We start from the raw sequence: 19,444 nt of genomic DNA, 5'->3' as shown, positions 1-19,444 counted from the left end.
CTTTGTCTTGTTACAGGCCTTATTATGCTGAAGTAGTCAGAACTTCTGCAGCTGTATTTTCAAACACAAGCTCACAACGCTTCTGAAAAGGCCACACAGGGTATGCAGGCCCATATGTGAAACATTTCTGGTCTTCCGTAGTGGCTAAAGAATTAAAAATCATTAAAATTCATTATCTGTGCTGAAACTAGTGGTGTAAAAGATGGAAAAAAAGAAACTTCTCTGTGTTGAAAGGCTGTACAGAGAATGTCTGTCATCAGTAAATGGGTCCTGTCCACTTTACCTGGGAGACTTGGGGCTGGAGTGGCCAAGGAGACAGTTGGTAGTGGTGAAGGACTGAGATGACTGCTGTCATCAGCCTTACCTCTAACTAAAGCTAAGAGAGAAATTTCATGTGTTTCATTCAAAATTTAATTATTTTAAATAAAAAGCTTTGATTTGGAGATTCATGCTTCTTACTATCCAGGAGGGGATCTGCAGTTTTAATTAATGTGTATGAAAAAACTGCTTTCATCACTGAAACACTAAATAAGACTGAAGGGTTAAGGTAACACCAGTATGCTCTTCTGTGGTTTTTCATGAGGATTGGCCCAGTGAGACCACACAGGTGAAAAGAGATGGAAACCTTTAGCTGTTGTAGCTTGCTGGTTGCTGTAGTTGCTGAACTGCTCAGTGCACATCCAGAGACACAAACTTGGATGTTTGCACTTAGATGCGCTAAGTGGGGCTTGGCAGTCATAGTTTTGGACTAGGATAGCTGAAAGCCTCCCATCTTGTTTTTAGTGTGGTGTTTAGCACCACAGGGTGTGGACCATTAGTTATCCCAAGCTATGCTGCTAAGTAGTTCCCATGTGGCCAAATACATTAAAGTAAACACGTCGGGGAGCTTGGATCAGAGAGAAATGTTTTTGCCGAGTATTTTGTTTAAGTGCTATCTGTACCTTAAGCTCACACTCATGAGGTACACTTTAGTGTGATGGCAGTAGGGTTTTTTTTGGTTTGGTTTTTTTTTTTTGTGTTCTATTAGCCCTCTGGATTTCTGCAATTCCATCTTGGTAATTGAGGCTCTCAGAATTTGTACCTTCTAAGAGCTTGCTCAGACAGTGCTAACTCTTGCTACCTTCCTCAATGAACTACTTCAGTTCCTACAAAAAGAAAAATCCAGCCGTTACTTGTCTTCCTCAGATGAATTGACTTTAATATCCTAGAGAAACCAGAGACATAACTTTATTTCATTAAAATCCATGTGACAGTCTTATTCCTAATTAATGTAGAGATACCCACCATGAATCTGAGTCTCTGTTAGAAGACAGTGGTTATTTAGTGCCTTAAACTCAATTAGAAGAATATATTTCTTAGGAACTTGTCATTTGTTTTAGTCAGCCCAAGATGCTGTGTGTTCTGCAGCGTTATTATTCCTGATGAAAACATATTTTTACCACACTTATGCATGTATACTTAGATCCTCAGCTAGTGTGAAATACTGCGGTTGCATGTAGCAGATTCAACGTAGCTACACCAATTTCACACTGGTTGAAGGTGTGTTTTATTGAGGCTGGTGCCAGGCAGAGATTGGAAGTCTGCAGCTGGAGCTAATTGTATCTCTGACATGCTTTCCTTTAAAGGAAAATCAGCTATTGGGGAAAGTTATTTTGGGGAATGTATTCAAGTGTTAAGGATTAATCTAAATCTCTGGTATGCTAGGTCAGTAACACAATGTACATCTAAAATTGATCAGGCAAATGGCTATTATCTTAGACTTGGCTACCTGAGCTTTGTGTGTTGTCCTCTGCTAAAACAACTGTAAAACGGACTTTTTTTCAGGGGTACTTAAAATTATGGCACGTAGGTAAATTATTTAGGGATTTATTTGCACGAAAAAATTCCTGTACATAGCCCGCCCTAAGCCTCCCATCACTTCAGGCGATTTAATTTTTCAAGTGGAGATAAAAGTCCTCGTGCTAGGTGATGAGTATTTTTTCTCTCAAGTCATTCTCTTTATATTGGAAGAGAAAAGCTGTCCTTGACCTTTCTTAATCAAAATCCAGTAATCTTTTGGGGGAGACATGAAACAGAATTGTCTCTGACAACTAGTGAATCAAGACTGGTATCCACGTGCTCAAGGCAAGGACATTCTTGAATAATTGCACAAGTCGCTGAGCAGGACTGCTGTCCACTTACTGAGCTGTTTCCTTCTGCTACTGCTGCGCTGAGGCTTAATGGTTTTGAGGACGAGTGAGTCATAGCAGTAAAAAAAGCTTTGCTCTTGCAAGTGCTATGTGAGTGAGTTTTGTTAGGGAATCGGCTGAGCAAAGTGCAAAACCAGCAGAGGCAAAGGGAGAAGGCCCATTTTTTTTTCAAACCAGCCAAAATGCTGCTGCTTCTGGAGAGCCTGAGCTGTGGGCTTTGCTAGGCTGAGCAACCTCCACTGAAGAGCAAAAGAGCTTAACAGGAGCAATAAAAGTAAAGTGCTCTTGTGAACAGCGCTCTCTCTAGAGGGAAGAGGATGCAAGCCAAGCATCAGGAAATAAATGAGATGCCAGTGCTGACCCTATTTCTCAGGATGGCACCTGAACAGCTGGAAGAACAGCATGATGCTGCATCAGCAGGAATTGTTACCTGTGGTACATGTATGGAGAGGTTACACTGGGGACCCCAGAGTAGCCGTTGTAAGCACTTGGCACAAAGCAGACTCAATAAACAGGCCTTTGTTAATAAGCTAATGTACAGGAGTGATTAAGCAATGGAATTAAATTTGTGGTCCCTAAACAGTTGTACATCAGTCAATCATAACTCATGACAGTGTTTCTAGTGTGTAGATGTACAACAGCCCAAAATCAAAGTTTTTAAAGCAAGTTAAAAAATATGCTATGTACAAAGCAGAAACAATGGGAATCTTTTAAAATATTGAGACTGCTGTGTATTTGGGTGTACTTTGTAGCACTTGACTGTTTACGGCATGCTGTTTGCAAAGGAAAGATTTGGGTCTAATTTCAGGCATGCTGTGCACACTGGAGTATATGGAAATGCTGTAGCTCCATACTGTGCTGTGCAACAGATTGGAATCCCCCCTTTGGCCTGTGCTCTGTGCTTGCTGGGGGAAATGGGGTACATTTTGAATTAATAGCTGGCTGTGTGAGTTGCAAATGTTCTTGTGTGGTGAGAGGCAAAGGCAGCTGAGCGTCCCGGCTGTTGGTCAGATGTTACCTAATTAATCACTGCTGCATGTTGATTATGTATTAGTGACTTGCTGCTGTGTTGTATTGGTCAAGTGGAGTCCCCTGCTGGAACGAGTGTTCCACAGCATGAAGGATGGGATTCCCTGTGCTAGTGTGTGCTTGCTCTGATAGGCAGCGATATCACCATTGGCAAAATGGCCATAATGCCGTGGTCAACACGCAGGTTTTGCAGGGCACTGTGCTCAGCTTATGTTTCAGACCTTTAGGATAGAGAGAATCACTGACTGTATTTGGGAAGTGTGTGGCGGTTGCAGCTGAGATCCTTCTTTGAAGGTGGAATGATTTTGGTGGTGGTTTTTTTCCCCTTCCCCCCCCCCAGTGGATACTTAGCATTCAAATGTGAAATGCTACATAAAGAATTAAATTACCCTCTTGGTAACTAGGTTTTCCAGCACTTTGCAATTTTGTAGGCTATAGACCTTCTTGCTCTTCGCATCAGAAACTGCCAGCCAAGTTAAGATGACTCGGTGTCAAAACTTTGTATGCCTCTGTATTTGACTTCCTAGCTAATGAAAATTATCTTCAGATCTGCACGGGTGGATCTTGATGACTCTGCCTACACATACAGACCTTTTAAAGTCTGTGGGCGTTCTGCTTATGAAAGAAGATAGCCTACCAATGTCAAGATCCACCATATGAAGCAGCAGAAAGAGCCTTTTGCCCTCTGTTTAACACTTGGCTCAATGCTGAATAGTAGAACAACATTTTTATCACACAGTGTGTGAAGGGCCCAACTATAACGGAGCTTTGAGTAAGCAAGAGGAAATGGCGAAGTTTGTGATATTTCTGTAGGTGCACTCGGACGTGGAGCTGGGATAATAGATTGAAGCAGCAGAGAGGAAAGGAACAGTAATATGTAATGAACAGTGAAATCGGATATAAAGTCATGAGCTGAAAGATTAGGATCCAGCAAGAAGATAAAGAACAGAAATCTAGAGAGAAAGACTGGAAAGGGAAATATTTTATATCTGGTTTTAGGCACTGCAGACATCTAGGGGTACTCACATCTTCCTGTTTCTGCTCTAATTTATTTCTGTGTTTTAGGTATAAAATCTGTAAGCTTTGTACACATTGTGGTTGACTGCAAAAGTTCTTTGAATTTCTCTCTGAAATATTTTTGAAAATCTACCTCTGAACTGTGTTGTGGTTTTTGTCCTGAGTGTACTCAATTTGGCATTATCCATGTATTCAAAACCCTTGCTCTTTCTGTTTGGTCCCGGCGCCATAGTAGAATCAAAGCCTTTAATTTCCAGGATGTTATACACCTGTGCTGAAAATTCCCAGTTTACGCCTTTCTGTGTAACTGAAGAGCAGTTACCTGTAGGTTACATATTCCGAACTGTTTGAACGTGCTCCGTGGCCAGCCTGCACTAAATGTTTAGCGGATATCTGGACTGGATTCCTCTCAGACAGCCCTCTGCAGCTGCTTGGTAAAGTTAGATACAAATGACAGCAGAGTGTGGTCATGCTTCAGGGCTGTGTTGGGCTGCAAGAGGTATGAACAAAGTCTTGCTTATGCATCTTTTCTAGAGGTTTTAAGAGCTGGCTGAATATCATCTGACTGCCGTCATTTTTTTGTCAGGAAAATGTTTGTTTGATTAAATCAAACTGTCTTATGTTGAGATATTGCTTTGGTGACAGTTTTATTGAAAAGTTTTGCTTTGATAAGATCAGGGACCTTTGCTTCAATTTTATTTCAATTTCTATTATATTGTGTAATTTTGACACAATATAAAAGGGTATTATAATGAATGAGAATGCAATTACTTTGTGAAAATAATAAAGTCAAACCAAAAAATTTTGACCTCAGAATGAAAGTGTTCACCTTTGTCAAAAGGAAATTGCTCATTTCACAAGTGTTAATTCAAGTTTTTAAAGCAGAATATTTTTGTCATTTTTATCTTGCAAGAAAACTTCAAAATATTGGCAAAAGAAAGTGATGGAAAAAATCCTAATTCATGCATCTTTTCTTGGTATTAAAAATGACAATTCTCATCTAGCTCCACAAATAATTATTCATGTTAGCATAGCGTTGAAGGCTGCAGTTGCGTTTATGTCGTTTTTGTTGGCAGTGCTGTGGGAAGAGAGTGGTGTCTGTGCCCCAGGGCTCAAGACAAAAGGAGAGAGGGGGCAGCTGGGGAAGATTAAGATTTGCCTTTTGCAGGTAAGGGAGACTCCAGTCTAGTGAGCTGAAATTTTTACTTAAGTTCAGGCAAGAATTGTGAGCAGACACGGATCTAAAATGACATTGATTTCTTACCTGGTGCTTTTAACCCACAGCTGTTTTGGCTTTTCCAAAGTTTTCCCAATGTGGTCTACAGATGACACAAAGTAGTCAAGGAGACGCTAACATAAAAGACAAGTGCGCAACTGGAAAAGGCTTGTAGTAATTCTCTGAAAAATGGAACAGCAGCTTTTTCTTCCATTTCCCTTCTTACCCCGCCACCGTCAAGCACTGTTGTATTGCCTTGCAGGCTCACCCCAAGGCTGCTGTTGGAAGGACATTCGTGCTCCCGCTACTCCTTCCTGGAAAGCCAGGCTACCCAGCCCCTGCGGAGCCAAAGAAATGCTTCCCCTGGCCAGAGAGCTGCAGTGAATTTAAAGAAGGGCTTTTTCTCCCAACAAATTGCCTAATAAAAGGTTAAGTATTAATCACGTCTGGAAAAAGTTTGTTTTGATCTCAGTGTCTGCTATTGCAGCTTTAAAAAAAGGAGCCTTTTCTGATATTTTTTCCCCCCCCGGTAATAGAATTAGGATATAATTCCTAGAAGACAAATCTTGGCAGGTATGAAGTGTATAATATCTATCCTTGATTGAACCTACAGCCTAGCCTAATAACTTCCCACGTGTTCCTGTTTTCAAAGTGAGTTTGATCTTGTGCTGAAGGAAATGATTCTCTTTACTTGAGCCCTCTTGAATATTTCACAGCAAGAAGGATGTGATCCATTACTTTAGGGAGCCCTCATTACATGCAGCTGTGGGGATACTCATCTTTTTCCTTTATCTGCTCTGCTGGAAAACTTGGATACCTTGTTTTACTAAACAAAATCAAGGTCAGGGATGTTTTAAACAAATAGATTGGCTTATTGAACTTGATAGTATAATCATTTTCTTGTCACCAGCTTTAGTTTTTCTTTGTTGAAATAAGATTAGCACAGATTAAAACTATTTATTTTGGAGGTATAGCGTTCTGAACAGGGAAGCTGCGATGGTTTTGCTTTAAATGGATCTTCATTTTTGAAGAATTTGCAAACTCTCATTTCTTTTGAGGGTTATTTGTTTCTGTAACTGTTACTCTTGCCTGCAATTACTCTTTTCCAGGATACTCGAGATGTTTCCAGCAAGTATTACCTTCTGTATTTGTTCTATGTTGCTCTATATTAAAGCAGTGATATTCTTTCTGATATAAAGCCATGCAAATGAGATCAGTATTTTTCACTGCCTTTGTAAGTGGTGGTTTGTCTAAGGATTCTTTCAATATTCATGTTGTGAAATAATTAAGTGCTAACCTTCATTTACCTTTATTAAATACAGATAGGCCCTGAACTAGCAAAGCACTAAGCCATTCACTTAAGTACATTCCTATTCAGTGAGACACTTAAGTGTATTAGCTAAGTATGTGTTTAAAATGCTTTGCTGAACCAGTGCCAGAAGACGGTGGCACACGCATCCCAGTGCTAGTGCCATGGAAGGGAGCCAGTGGGCTGAAGAGACCTGCCTCAGTGGGTAACTGAGTATTAGTAAGCTTTCCTTTCAGCTAGAAAAAAATATCTTGGTGTCTTAATATCTGTGTTTAATATCAGTGTTTTAAGGTCAGCTGTTCACTTTTCAGGAATGTATTGGGTTTATGTGGCAAGGTTTTGGTAGCACAGGATGGAATTTCTATGCTGGTTAGACTTCATAAGGCTCTCGCGTTTCTCTTGCATCTCTCCTTTTTCTCTCACATTTATTGGTTTGAAACAGCAGCCCAGTCTGGATTTTCTCAGTTTCTCCTATCCTTGATTGCAGATCAATAACACTTCACTTTCCTTAAAAGGTTTAAATGAGTCACAAGGCACTAAAACTAAAAACTAGTAAGTGCCAACATGACGTGCATACATGGAATCTCGCGCACTGCCCGCGTGTAAGCCTTCCACCTGCTTTACAGGCAGTGCTTGTCTACACTTTGCATCGCCTCTTCGTCGTGACCGCAGCTGAAAGGAGGCAAAAGCCCTTCAGCTTTTAGCTTCTTTGTTAGGATTTTATAATAGTTCTTCAGATGTCATCTGCATGTGGGAGCGGCTCTGCCCTGTAATTCCGGAACTCCTCGACTAGAGGTCAGTAACACATCGAGGAACGGAGACAGACCGGCACACGCGGGGTACCGGCTACCGCAGACCCCGTATCTGGCATTTGAAATGAATACTTGTGATATGGTTAATCACCATCAGCTATAAGTCACTGAGATATGTGACCGCAGTAGTGGAATGCTTCTATTGTCTGCTTTTTCATATCAGAAGCATGTTGGAAGTAGTGCTTCCAGATTTTCAACCGTAAGAAAATGTATCACCCTTTTAATATAATTTGTTTTTACATAGGAAGTTGCACATTTCCATGTGATATGTAGTTTAGAAAAAAATGTGATTTCTAGGAATTTTTACTGCTGAATTTTGATATAATCTGTTGCACTGGCATTTTCTTCACACAGCGCTAGCTCATGTGCTAGCTTGGAAGAAAAGGTTGGTGTGTGAAGCAGAGGTGTTTAGAAGTAGATTACTTTACAAATAGTCTCAAAGTCCTGTTTATCACGTCCTCACAACTTCATAGAGTATGGAATAGATCAGTTACTTTTTAATAAAGGGAAAGTTTAGGAATGCTTAAAGGTAAAATAGAGTGGGGTTTTTTTTTGTCTGTTTCAATTTACTTTAAAAAGAACACATTGTTCCTTAATAATTCCATTCTTTTTTCTTCTACTAAACTGTTCTTGCTTGGTGATAGAGGAATTGGTCATCTGGACAATTAAAAAACAATTTATGGAGCAGCTCTTTCTGTTCCAGACACATTTCTTTAAAGGATGTCTTGAACTGTGCTGTTATTTTAGTAGCAAGTTGTTCAAATACATAGTCTGAATCATTCCTCCATAGAAGCAGGCACAAAGGATTCTGTTTATATTCTTTGAGTGTGTCCTATCCTGAAAATACTGATTTCCTTTATCATGACTAATGCCATTACTGAGTGGTTTTGCTGAGACATTTAGTTCAGCTGTGTTCATGGCCATGATTAGTGCATTTGTCTCCAGCTAAAATGCTGATTCTTATTTGAATGCTGCACTCCTAAGAGCTGCGCTCTAATTCTTTATGAAGGAGAAATTGCTGTTTCCCAGCATTCTTGTCTCAGCTAAGCTGATTCTTCCCCTACACACAATGAAACCTCGGCCAAGGCATTTCTACAGTCTTCTTGCACAAGTCCTGTTTCCTTCCCTCACCAGTTTTATGTTTGCAAGCTACATTGTGATTTATGCCAGAATTAGTAAGAGTGGAGCCAGATCTAGTATTTCTAAAATGTAAAATATTAACAACAATTATGAGTGGTGTAGTTCTAATGAATAATATAAAGATGAGATGCAGGCCTTTGTCAAGGTAATGGCAATCAAGAGTGACAGGCTTGCCATCGGTCCAGACCCCCAGGATTCCACCAAGCTCATTGCACCCCAAAAATATGTTACTAAAATAAGAGAGTAAGGGTAGCTATGCTATCTAATATAGGTTTCTCATAAGCTTGATTCAAAACTGAGCCAAAGAGCTAATTTTCTGCACTTTGCTGCCTTTTTTCTTAAAAGAAAATCCTTTTTCTTAAAGAAGTCCACCCCCCCCTTAAATTCAGAAGCAGCATAAGAAAGAATACAACAAAGTCTTGAGACATGTTCTCAGTGCACGTTGGTTATTGGCTGTGTAGACAAGTTCACAGGAAACCTGTTGTATAGAGGGAATATAAAGTCATGTCTGCATTAAGAAACTCTCAGTGTAATTTGAACTGAAAACTTAAAAGATATGAAACCAGGTCAGTGGGGCTCCTGTTGTGAGCTGCAAACACAGACCTCTTGTGTTGGAGCAGCAAAGTGCATTAGTCTAAAAGTGGCTGGTTTTAAGAAATGATTATGCCTTGGAAATGTTATGGGCAGGACAATGGATGTGAGTATGAGGGCTGGTGTTTAGTTTTGTAAGGATATTATTGACGATAGTTACATTTGGAACTGCATCAGGCTGAAAAGTGGTGTCCTTTTCTTCAGCTCCCTTCTCCAGGCAGCCTTCACGCTGCACAGCAGCTCAGCTCCTGTGGCCAACTTGCATGTTTCGCGATTAGTAACCGTGGCCCACTTGGTGTGATACCAGCACCTCCCTCTTTAGCACTAGCAAGGCAAAAAGAGCTTCACAGACAACAGACATTGATTGAAGGTTGAACAGTATAACTGCTTTTAAAAGCCCAGTGCAGTCATCCCTTAGGGTCTGGCATCTCTGTTTCTTGAGCTTGTACATTGGCAAAGCGCTGCACTCCAGCCTGCCAGCTTCAGAAGTGAATGGTGACAGGCCGTCGTCATCTGTTATCCCCTGTCATTCAATCGGTTTTAAAATGGAAACCCAAGCTTGTGAGGTAGAAGTGAGGACTTTCATGAGTTTCATCATTGAATGAATAGGGGAAATGAGATGTAGTGGTAATTCTGGGGTTTTTAACCTCTTTTCATGAAGTAAATAAAGTTCCCTGCTGGTGTGACTGCATGAAAGGCACTAAGATTAGCAGATTTGCATTGTTTCACTCAATGACAAAGGTAGGTTCTAGTTTGAGCAGTGCCATAGGGTTTGGTTTTTTTTTCCTAGAAAATGTTCAGTGTTTCAAATCTCCCATTCTCAGTGCTAGACACTGCAAACCGTCACAGGGGGAAGGTTTCGTGCTGTGGCTGAGCTGACTGCCAGTAGCAGGGATGGTCACATCGCCCTGCTGCTGTTCACAGCTGGCTGGCTCTGCCCTCACCCTTCTGTTGGTCTGTGTCTGATTCCCTGGGAGCTGGTTCAGCTTGATAATGCAACAAAAAATACTTTTTTTTTTTTTCTTCCCCTCCTGCCCTCCTGCCCTTCTCTTGATTTAGCTCACCAAGAAGTTAGAGGAGTGCCAGAACAGGAAGGAACTTATGACCTAAGACACAGCTCCAGCCTTGCAGAACTTAGCACCTATGTGAAGCCAGACGAAAGCAATGCAATTACCATTCTCTTTCCTAGTAACTTATCTAATTTTTTCAAGCGGCTTTGCAAGGAGTGTGGTAGTTGTATGGAGGTAGCAGCGCAACTAGGGGATGTGCTTTAGTATGTTGTTGCAAGGGGTAAAGGGTGTAGTCTGGCCTGATTCCAGAAGGTGATGAGCACCGGCTGGGAGCTGGGTGAGGTGAGCTCATATCACAAACAGCAGTTTAATGAGTAATAAAACTAGGGGGATATGATACTATCACTTTCCAAATTGAGCAATCTCAAGATCCTAAAAACAGTGGCTTTTTTGTCAGATACAAAAGACCACGTACACACTGCCACTTCAGCATCATACTGGTCAACCTGGACAATGACTGAAAAAGCATTAATAATATTCACACTGGGATGTTACTTTATCCTGTGTTCTTCTGAAGATTAATTTTTGCAGAGTGTAGTTTTTACCATTATGGATCTATAGTCTAATTGGAAGTTGTACAACAGATAAGTTGTACAACATTAACAGGCAACTAAAAAAATGATTTGGGGTGAACAGGTTGTTCCACCTCTAGGTGAGATCTGTCGGCCCATTGCAGTTGACTTTAAAGGGTTGGAACTTTGGAGATTTCTTCCTCTCTTCCCTGAAACTCTCCCATCTGCTGATACATTCCACTGTCTTGGACTAACAGAAGAGGTCGTAGCTACGTGGTGGTGGGCTTGCACAGGAAGCCCAGCTTTAGTCCTGTTATTGCCTTATCTCCATAGAGTTATTTTTGTTATTGTTTATAGCTTGTGAAAATGGGCTTATTGCCAATGAGAAAGCAAAGAGGGGAAATTCTCTCTGTGACAATTGTCATACATCTGGTATCATTATAAATATTTTATATTATTAATAATAAATCACAGTTTTATAGAAATGGCTTCCTTTTATGGGCAGTGGTAGGACAGCTGTCTAGTTTGTAATTTTATAATTTGCCCTAGAGTCAATTTTGTGCTTATGGCATATTGACTTCAATAGGGAATTCTGCTTAAAACCTGATGGCACAACAGATAACTCTGTGTTTCCATGAAGGCAGGTGTAGGCATCTGCGCTTCCACTGCCAGTCTCGAGGTACCTCTTTGGAGGAAGGAATTGGTTTTCCAGGTGTGTCCTGCACATGAAAGGTGAACTTGCTAGGAACAATTACACTGATCCACGATGTGACATAGTTGGAAAGTTACTTGTCTTCCCCTCTTGTTTTAATCTCTTCAGAATCCCTTGGGGCTTTGCCTTAGAAACAGGATCACAACTTATATGAATGTCACTGAAATTGCAGTGACACCTCAAAACTTTATCCAAAAAAGAAGTCCCATCATGCTGATACTGTACAAGTATGAAGACCTCTTTTTAGGTTTTCTGGTATGTGCTGGAAGACGTCTCTAACCTCAGCAGTGGTCCCTGTGGTGTTTTAGTGGGAGTTGTTGTGGGGTAGGGATTACTCCCTCTATCTGAAAGATATCCTGATTCATTTAAGTGATAGCTCCAGCCCCAAAGAACAGCTGGTCACACTGAGAATTGTTGATTGTATTTAGCAGAGCTCTCCAGTTTCCGTGAGCTGAGCTAAGCTGCTGTCTAGCAGGTGAACCAGAAAGCTTGAAAGCAGTATGTATCTGGAGCAGTTATTGCCTTCCCCTAACAAGGGCCTGACTGGCAAGTTTGGTTTAATACTTCTAACATTAATAGCAAAACCACTGCAACCTACTGACTAGTTCTCAGACACAAACCAGATACCACGGATCCAGTACACAAAGTTTTAACCCCCAAGGCTATTGGCCCATTTTTTCACTCTTTCAAATAACCTTGCCTCTCATAAATCTGTTGCTCATTTAAAGCAAACTTTCTGCTTGCATCAGAAATTACTTCCAGCATTGGATATGAAGCATTCTGCAATATGTTATAAAATGAGGGCTGGATTCACTGCTTAAATAAAGAAAACCAGTTTTCTTCAAACGGATCATTTATTGCTACCTTCATGCTGTATATTTATTATGAGGATATTGTCACATTTCTTTCAGTTTTGAAAATGTAAGTTGGATTTTCTCTTTCAGGTTGCCATCTGGTGTATTGCGAACAGTCTCAGAGAGTAAGAGGCCATCTGTTAATACTTTTTCAGGAAGCTTTTTATAGAGCAGTGAAGTGGCAAATCTCAAAAACACGTTGTAATGACTTACAAGATCTCGGGTATGTGTACAAGTAAAGGCTGATATTTTATTCCTATCAACAATATAGTTATCAAGCTGGGAAGGAAAGGAAGAGAAGAAAGAGAACTTGCACACAAATGCACATGCATTTTAATGGCTCTATTGCATATATTTTTCTATTTTTGCATAAAATGTAAAGCTCTGATTCAGTTTATGCTCATGCACTTTAGCAAGACTGATTGCTTCTTTGAGAAACCGTTTCCTTCTTTAATCATTAATAGAAATCAAGTGACCCAGGATTTTGCCTAATAATACTAAAAATGTAGCTTGTGCTACTGTAGCATGTGATTTTGTGTTTCTAGCAGCTGGTACAATTAAGATGCTGATACGTGTACTGCAAGATGGCTGCCACGTAGGAAGGTCTCCAGTTCAGACCTTCTGCTTTTAGTGCCAGCAACCTCAGGTTCAATATCTGGTGCATTCCCATGGCAGAAGGTTAGTTCCACATTCAGCTCCACAAGTAGAGAGATTTTTTTCAACCCAAATTTGATATGTTCAGTCTGTCATTGATGGTAGCAGTAGAAGACATAACTGGCAGAAGTGTTTCCTGATCGGCCACTGAAGTATTTGGGTTGTTGTGGAACAAAAAAGATTGGGAAGGAGCTAGATATCAGAATTGCCACTTAAATGCATGCGATGATGCTCACTGCAGGAGTAGTTAGTGTTAAAACTGGCCTCGCAGTGTGTCTGACAGAGCATGCCTCTTTTTTTCTGCCCATGGTTGTAATTGTGCAATGAGAGGAAGCAAGTAAAGCCTTGTCAGGTGCTGAGATACAGGTGATGGTTTAAAAAAAAAAGTGCTGATGATTGATGCCTTCTCTTTATATTAAGATAAATTGAATGCCTGAGGAAGAGCAGAGGTGACCTTTCTGAGGTTATCCGTGAGGTCTCTGGTACAACTAGAAGTAGTTACTGGGTTTCTTCAGAGGCTCTCTGTGGGCTATATATGCTGAGACTTTTTTTTCCACTTCTGTTGACTTCCTCATAATTTCACTGTTCTGCAGAAACAAAGAGAGCTACATCATGTGCCTGTTGTATGCGGTGCTGAGGTCTATCTCAACTCTCTTCTGCTTTCTCTGAGAGAAGACCTGAGAAAATGCTTCTTTCAGGATCAGGCCCTTGGAAAGCACTCAGAGGAGCATCAGAGTACTGATTTCTTTGTAAGCTTGATGGGCTGAGGAAGAAAGGGAAATGCTGATTAGCTGGGCAGATGACTAGTTTTGCTACCACAGAAAGATGTGATCAGTTGTGTTTTGTGAGGTGCTGATATAAATCCTCGGTGAACGGTGTGTTCCACTCGCACCTGCGTGTTATCTGAAATGGCCCAGTCAAGCACGTTTTCCTGTATTTTAATGCTGTACTAATTCTCTGTGCTGTGTGTGCTGCAGTAACAGGATTCTGTGGTGGTGTTCTTGGGTATCCCTCTACAGAACCAGTCCTACTTCAACAAAGGGTAACAGTAAAATCTTTTTCTCTTCAGTGGTTCCAAATTTAATAGTGAGACATCAAAAATATCATCCCAGTATCACTGATAATAAATGTCAGTGTTGCTGCTTGTCAAGGTCACGTAAACCTGTAGTAAGGGCTGTTCAGACTGGCATTGCGCTTAAATATTATCATCATTTAAACAAAACTAGGCAGCTTTAAAAGTGAAGGCAGTATGAATATCACCATAAAATTAAGCCCACTAGCCAGCAGTGAGAGAATCTGAAGCCTGCATGTTGGAAGAGTTTTAAAAGCAATGCAGGTTGGTTTTTCAGTGCTAACAACCCCTAGAAATAGAGAAATAAGTGAGCCCAGCTGTGTTTGATATAATGCAAGTCAGCTCTGCATAATGGTGTCTAGCAGTGGTCAGAGTATCTTCTAAAAGTTTTATTTATAAAAAAGGACTTTCTTCCAAATTATTTTTAGAAGCATTCTCTTTTATTGAATGAAGAAAACCTAATCTTTTTCTTGTTCCTATGTTTTTAACTTAAAAGGAAGATAAAGAATGAGCGATAGGAATTGGGGAGGAGCTATTTTTTTTTGTCCAGAGTACAATATCAGCTACAATTTTTAGTTATGAAGTATGCTTTTTTCCTCATCTAACGCCCATGCTATGTTGCTGAATGATCACGACCTAATGAAAGGCAATAGGCAAACAGTCATAATTTTATTACTGTGTTATTTGAGAATGTTATTATCAAGACGTACTATTGACTTGAATTCAGCAAAGAGTTGACAGAAATTAGTTCTGTTGATTCTATTCTTTCATCTCAAAACAAGCCTAGGTAGTCTTGACTGGCAGCTACCCTGGGCTCTAGCTTCTTCCTTTCTTTGTTAAGCATGTGTAACTTCTGAGAGATCTCTCGAGATGTCAGTCAGTTAAGTGTTGGTATGAAAATGTGCGTTGTGTCCTTCATCTATTCAGTGTCTATTAAGCCAGGTCAGCATGTAGGCAAAAAAGCTTATGGCTGAAAATGATTCCCCAGAGGTGGAGGCTCATAGAAGTCCCCTAAAAATTACCTGCCAATAGCTCAGCACTGAGAATTACAGCTTATTGGGCCACTATAGAGCAGGTTACTACACTCTCTACAGGTGACTGGATTGATTTAATGGTGCATTATGTTGAATTTTCAAGCGCCTTAGCATACGGGGTACTACTTCTTGCCATCAGAACAGAGATGTTACTGAAAGTACATTACCGTCTGTGAGCTACACCTGAGTTGTACTGGTGTAATCTGGAGCCCAGGCCTCTCAAAGTATCGGGAACGTAACTTCCCTGTGCTGTGGTTTGTCTTGTGTTGCTGTGCTTCACGTCTATTAGCTGGCATTGTGCAGATTTACTGGGGTAATGAAAAATGAAAGATTGAATCTAGTCCTATTTAGGGTTAAGAGTCTGTAAATCCGCTGTGCTTGCGGAGACTAGGAATAATTTAAACACTGCTCACATTCCAGCCTCCGCAGTAGGGATGGGTATTTTGTTTTGAGGATTTTTTTCCCTTATCTCAACTGCTGTACCATTTGGCTATCTGAAGCTTTTGCATGCCTCACAAACACCATCTGTTACAACCCAAGACACAAATACTGCAAGTGATTAGTAATATAAGCCAATGTTGCAGCTGTATGTGGTGTGGAAACCTGATAGAACCAGAACTTCCTTTGTAAGCTTGACATGCTGAATAGTGCGTTTGTGGTTTGTCTAAGCTTTTGCATTCATCAAATAAAGATTAACTTTCTGCTGCTATGGAGAAATGTTAGATTGAAAAAAAAAAAAAATAATCCCAAAACCCAACCAAAACCCCCAAACCCCAAGCGTTCCTTATAGGAAATGTTATTGGAGCACGTAAAGCACCTAGGACAGAAGGAATCCCTAGCATGGAAATGGTTCCAACTGCCACATTCTAATACTGTGTTGATGAATCTTTAATGGGTTGATTAGTCTATGTATTCTTATCAATGCTCTTCCTAAGGTTGTAAAACACTGAAAATATACATATAACAGGGATCATTCAGCTGTTCTAGCCATGGGCAGATTGCAATAAATACCAGTATATTCCTCTTGTTATTCAATATGTGTTCACAGCATAGACCAATTCTCCTTGAGTTCCAGTACGGTTTTGTCTCTCTTTGTTTTATCCTCCAGCGTCAGCCTTGATTGCAGTAATGGATGAAGAACTGCTTGTGCTGGAGGATACCAAATTAGAATGGAACGGCATGTGTGCTCATGGAGGTACATGAGAGATGAACAGGAAAGGAGAGGAAAGCTTATATTTGACTGCCCGCAGGATAATTGTGTTAGCGCATGATAATCCAGGATATGGTTCAACCACAGAGACTGAAATTCTGAAATGGTGGGATGAGTCCCTTTTTAATGGTGAATAAAAGAAGCCTTTTAAATCAAGAACCATAACAGTTCTGTTATTGCTAATCTTGCTTTCCATCTCTAAGCTATGCATGCCCCTTTACTATCTTTAGGCATTTGGATTTCTTTAACATCATTAGTTATGTGAATAGCAAATATATGGACGTAGTTTGTACTTTTCTCCATAAAAATTTCTGCAAAAAAACACTCAGATTCTTGTCATGTTCTCATGCGGCTTGTTTTCAAAACCAGGAAGAGTTTTAATTCTAAAAAACTCCTCTTACTGTTACAGATTAATAGGTCAAATTTGGAAGAAGTTAGGTGTATGATTTTTGTGCATTATTGTTCTTAAGTATTTTATTTTTTTTAGTATTTTTTTTGTCCATGGAGACAGGGCAAGAATTAATAGCCTTAAACTGAAGCAAAAAGTTCAAAATATTGATGAAAAAACTCCTTACTGATGGGGAAGACAGTGAAAGCGGGAGAGAGACTGTCAGGGAAGTTGTGATGTCTGCATCACTGAAGACCTTCAAAAACAAATACCATATTTACAGCCCTGATCTCACCATGGGTAGAGGGATGAACTAAATGGCCGCCTGGGGTGTCTGCCAGTACTATGATCTGGTAAGCTTGGTGACCCAGGAGGTCTTTTCCAGTCCTATGCTGTATGTGAGAAATGTCAGGATCATCAATGGAGAGCAAGCGGTGAATGCTGAGCTGCCTGACTTTTGGGGCGCAATCCACTGCTGTGACCACACACCTGGGGCTTTTAGGATGTACAGGAAAAATTAAATGCCTCCCAGTGGACTCTGGACAGAGGGCTGGCTGAGCAGGGAGGTACTTAGTCTAGCTAACGGGAAGAGCTCAAGAATGAGCAAATCTTAAAACTTTTTCTCTAGAGCTGTGGCAGCAAGAAAGCATCTGTGTCAGGCCGGTGTATACAGCTGAGGAGTCTTTGCTGTATTATGTTGTCCCTTGCTAAAATACAGTAGTTGATCCTCAGGGTGATGGAGGAAGCATATGTTCCTCTCTCCTTGCCCTTTTCATGGCTCAAATCTGGGGTGTAGGACATCCAGATTTGATGTGGTGGTGGGCCTGTGAGGAAAGTAAAGCCACCCTTCCTTCCTTCTTGAGTAAATCTTAAACACTAGTTCTTTGAGTGTGCTGCGGCCACCTGGGCATTTGTAATTAACCGCCCAGGACTCATCACGCCGGAGGAAGGCAGTGAGACTTCCCAGCCTTGCGAGCAGGTCATGTCCTTGGGAAAGGAAAGGTGCTGTCTTGCTCCAAGACCCTCTGAGGCCAGTTCGGTGCCCTGCCTTTTATTATGGGCTAGGCTGTGATGGAGGGAGCTGGTATAACGTTCCTTCTAGTGGTTTGATAACTCACATTTAAATAACGGCAGCGTATTCCCGAGCACTGAGCAGGCACGTGTTTATGCTGTACTAGTTGCCCTTTACTGTGTATTATGAAGTGTAAGACAGCAGGATTGCAAGTGGCTGTGATTTAAATGACTAAATTTACTCTAGATTAAATGTTTGCCTTTCATGTTTGATTTCTCATTAACTGAGAATTTACAAAGTCAAGTGCACAGTCCTATTCTTATTTGTAAACTTGCAGCTTTCTCTTTTAATGCCTAATAATAAGTTCTCCCCTCTGGTTGTTTAATGTATCACTTGTGATTCCGTTTTGACAAATCTCTCAGCAGTTCAGAAAACTCTTTGTTAGAAGGAAATAAATATCCTGCTGACTCAATGGGAAAGAAACGCTTTTTGTCCTTTGAAAAATGTTGCAGCCCTGTAGATTGGTCAGTGTTACTTATCTGAATAGTGCTATTGTAGAGAGGAAAAGGGTACTTTATTGGGCCAAAGAGCATTCAAGGGTACTGAAGTATGTAGGGCAAGGTTATCGAGGCTTTACTTTGGTAATGTCTATTTTTGCTTTGGAAGATCATCTTACATGTGATACTTGTCTCGGTTAAAAACATTGCCTTTATTATTGCAGTAGCTTTTCTTTTTTAATTACAAAATGCTGACAAGATGTTTTGCAGTGACATATTATAACTACATTAACCAGGTGCATTAGGATCTGTGTATATGGCAATTGATGCTTTCTCTTTGTCACTTATATAATGAACCTTCTGCCTGCACAGAATAAAATATTTATCTGGAATGCAGGCTAAAGCAAATGCTGGAGACTGGAGGAGGAAAAAACAGGCTGCCTGCAGTGAATAATTGTTATAATCTCATTGTCCTTTGCAAAGTTGTTAATTAAGGCCTTTACTAAGCAGACTGTGCTTGCAGGAGTCCCACAGAAGCCAAGTTGTTGCACTCTTGTGCATCTGTTAGCTTGCAGTGTTTTTAGCATACTTAATGCAAGGCTCCCCAAATTTTATCTTCAGAGAGACTGCATGTTAGGGGGGGATGGCTTTTAATGCTCTTCCCTGCATTTCTTTCTTTGAAATCGGAAAGAAAACAACACCTGAAGGAGACTGGGAAACTAGTGTATAGCACTTGAGTATCCTCCATCATCGATATTGGCATGTAAGCCTGCTAGGGATGTGGGGCTGTTAGTTTATTTGCAGGTGCTCTCTGGAGTTTTCTCTGCAAGGAGCAAATGGTATAAATTGTGTGTACTTTGCCTACTCTGGTTCCAAGTTCTTTTTGTTATTTAGTATTTATATTTCTGTAGCAACTAGAAGATCTGCTTAGGGATTTTGACCATTCCTGGTAGGCAGCAGCACAAATAGCGTAAGGAAACAGTATTTTAGTTGAAGATATCTGAGCTAAAAATGATCTATTGTTGTCAGTTTCTTTGTAGACATTAATGGAAAGGAGAATTTCTGAAAAACAGAATGAATTAATTTTTAGGTTGTTTCCTGTGTGAGGGGACAACATGGGAGGAAG

At 40.5% G+C, this 19,444-nt stretch overlaps 1 protein-coding gene across 6 annotated transcripts in view; it reads left to right on the top strand.

Annotated features, from left to right (window-relative positions):
• The window catches only part of IDS (iduronate 2-sulfatase), a 91,645-nt gene that overhangs the window by 30,180 nt on the left and 42,021 nt on the right, over positions 1-19,444 (top strand). Inside the window, exons 10-11 of one of the 6 annotated variants that reach the window (XR_013923846.1) lie at positions 5,714-12,674; positions 16,320-16,745. The exons of 1 other annotated variant lie outside the window; for it this stretch is intronic. Coding sequence is in view for 4 of the 5 variants with exons in the window: in XM_080365755.1 (XP_080221881.1) it covers positions 5,714-5,873 (160 nt within the window). In the remaining variant the exon portion in view is untranslated. 4 more of the 6 variants (XM_080365755.1, XM_080365760.1, XM_080365757.1 and 1 more) reach the window with 4 other exon arrangements.

The sequence above is a fragment of the Falco punctatus genome, assembly GCF_963210335.1.
Source record: "Falco punctatus genome assembly, chromosome: 15".
NCBI classification, from domain to species: Eukaryota; Metazoa; Chordata; class Aves; order Falconiformes; family Falconidae; genus Falco; species Falco punctatus.
The sequence above is the reverse complement of the archived record's forward strand: the minus strand, read 5'-3'. Positions and strand labels throughout refer to the sequence as shown.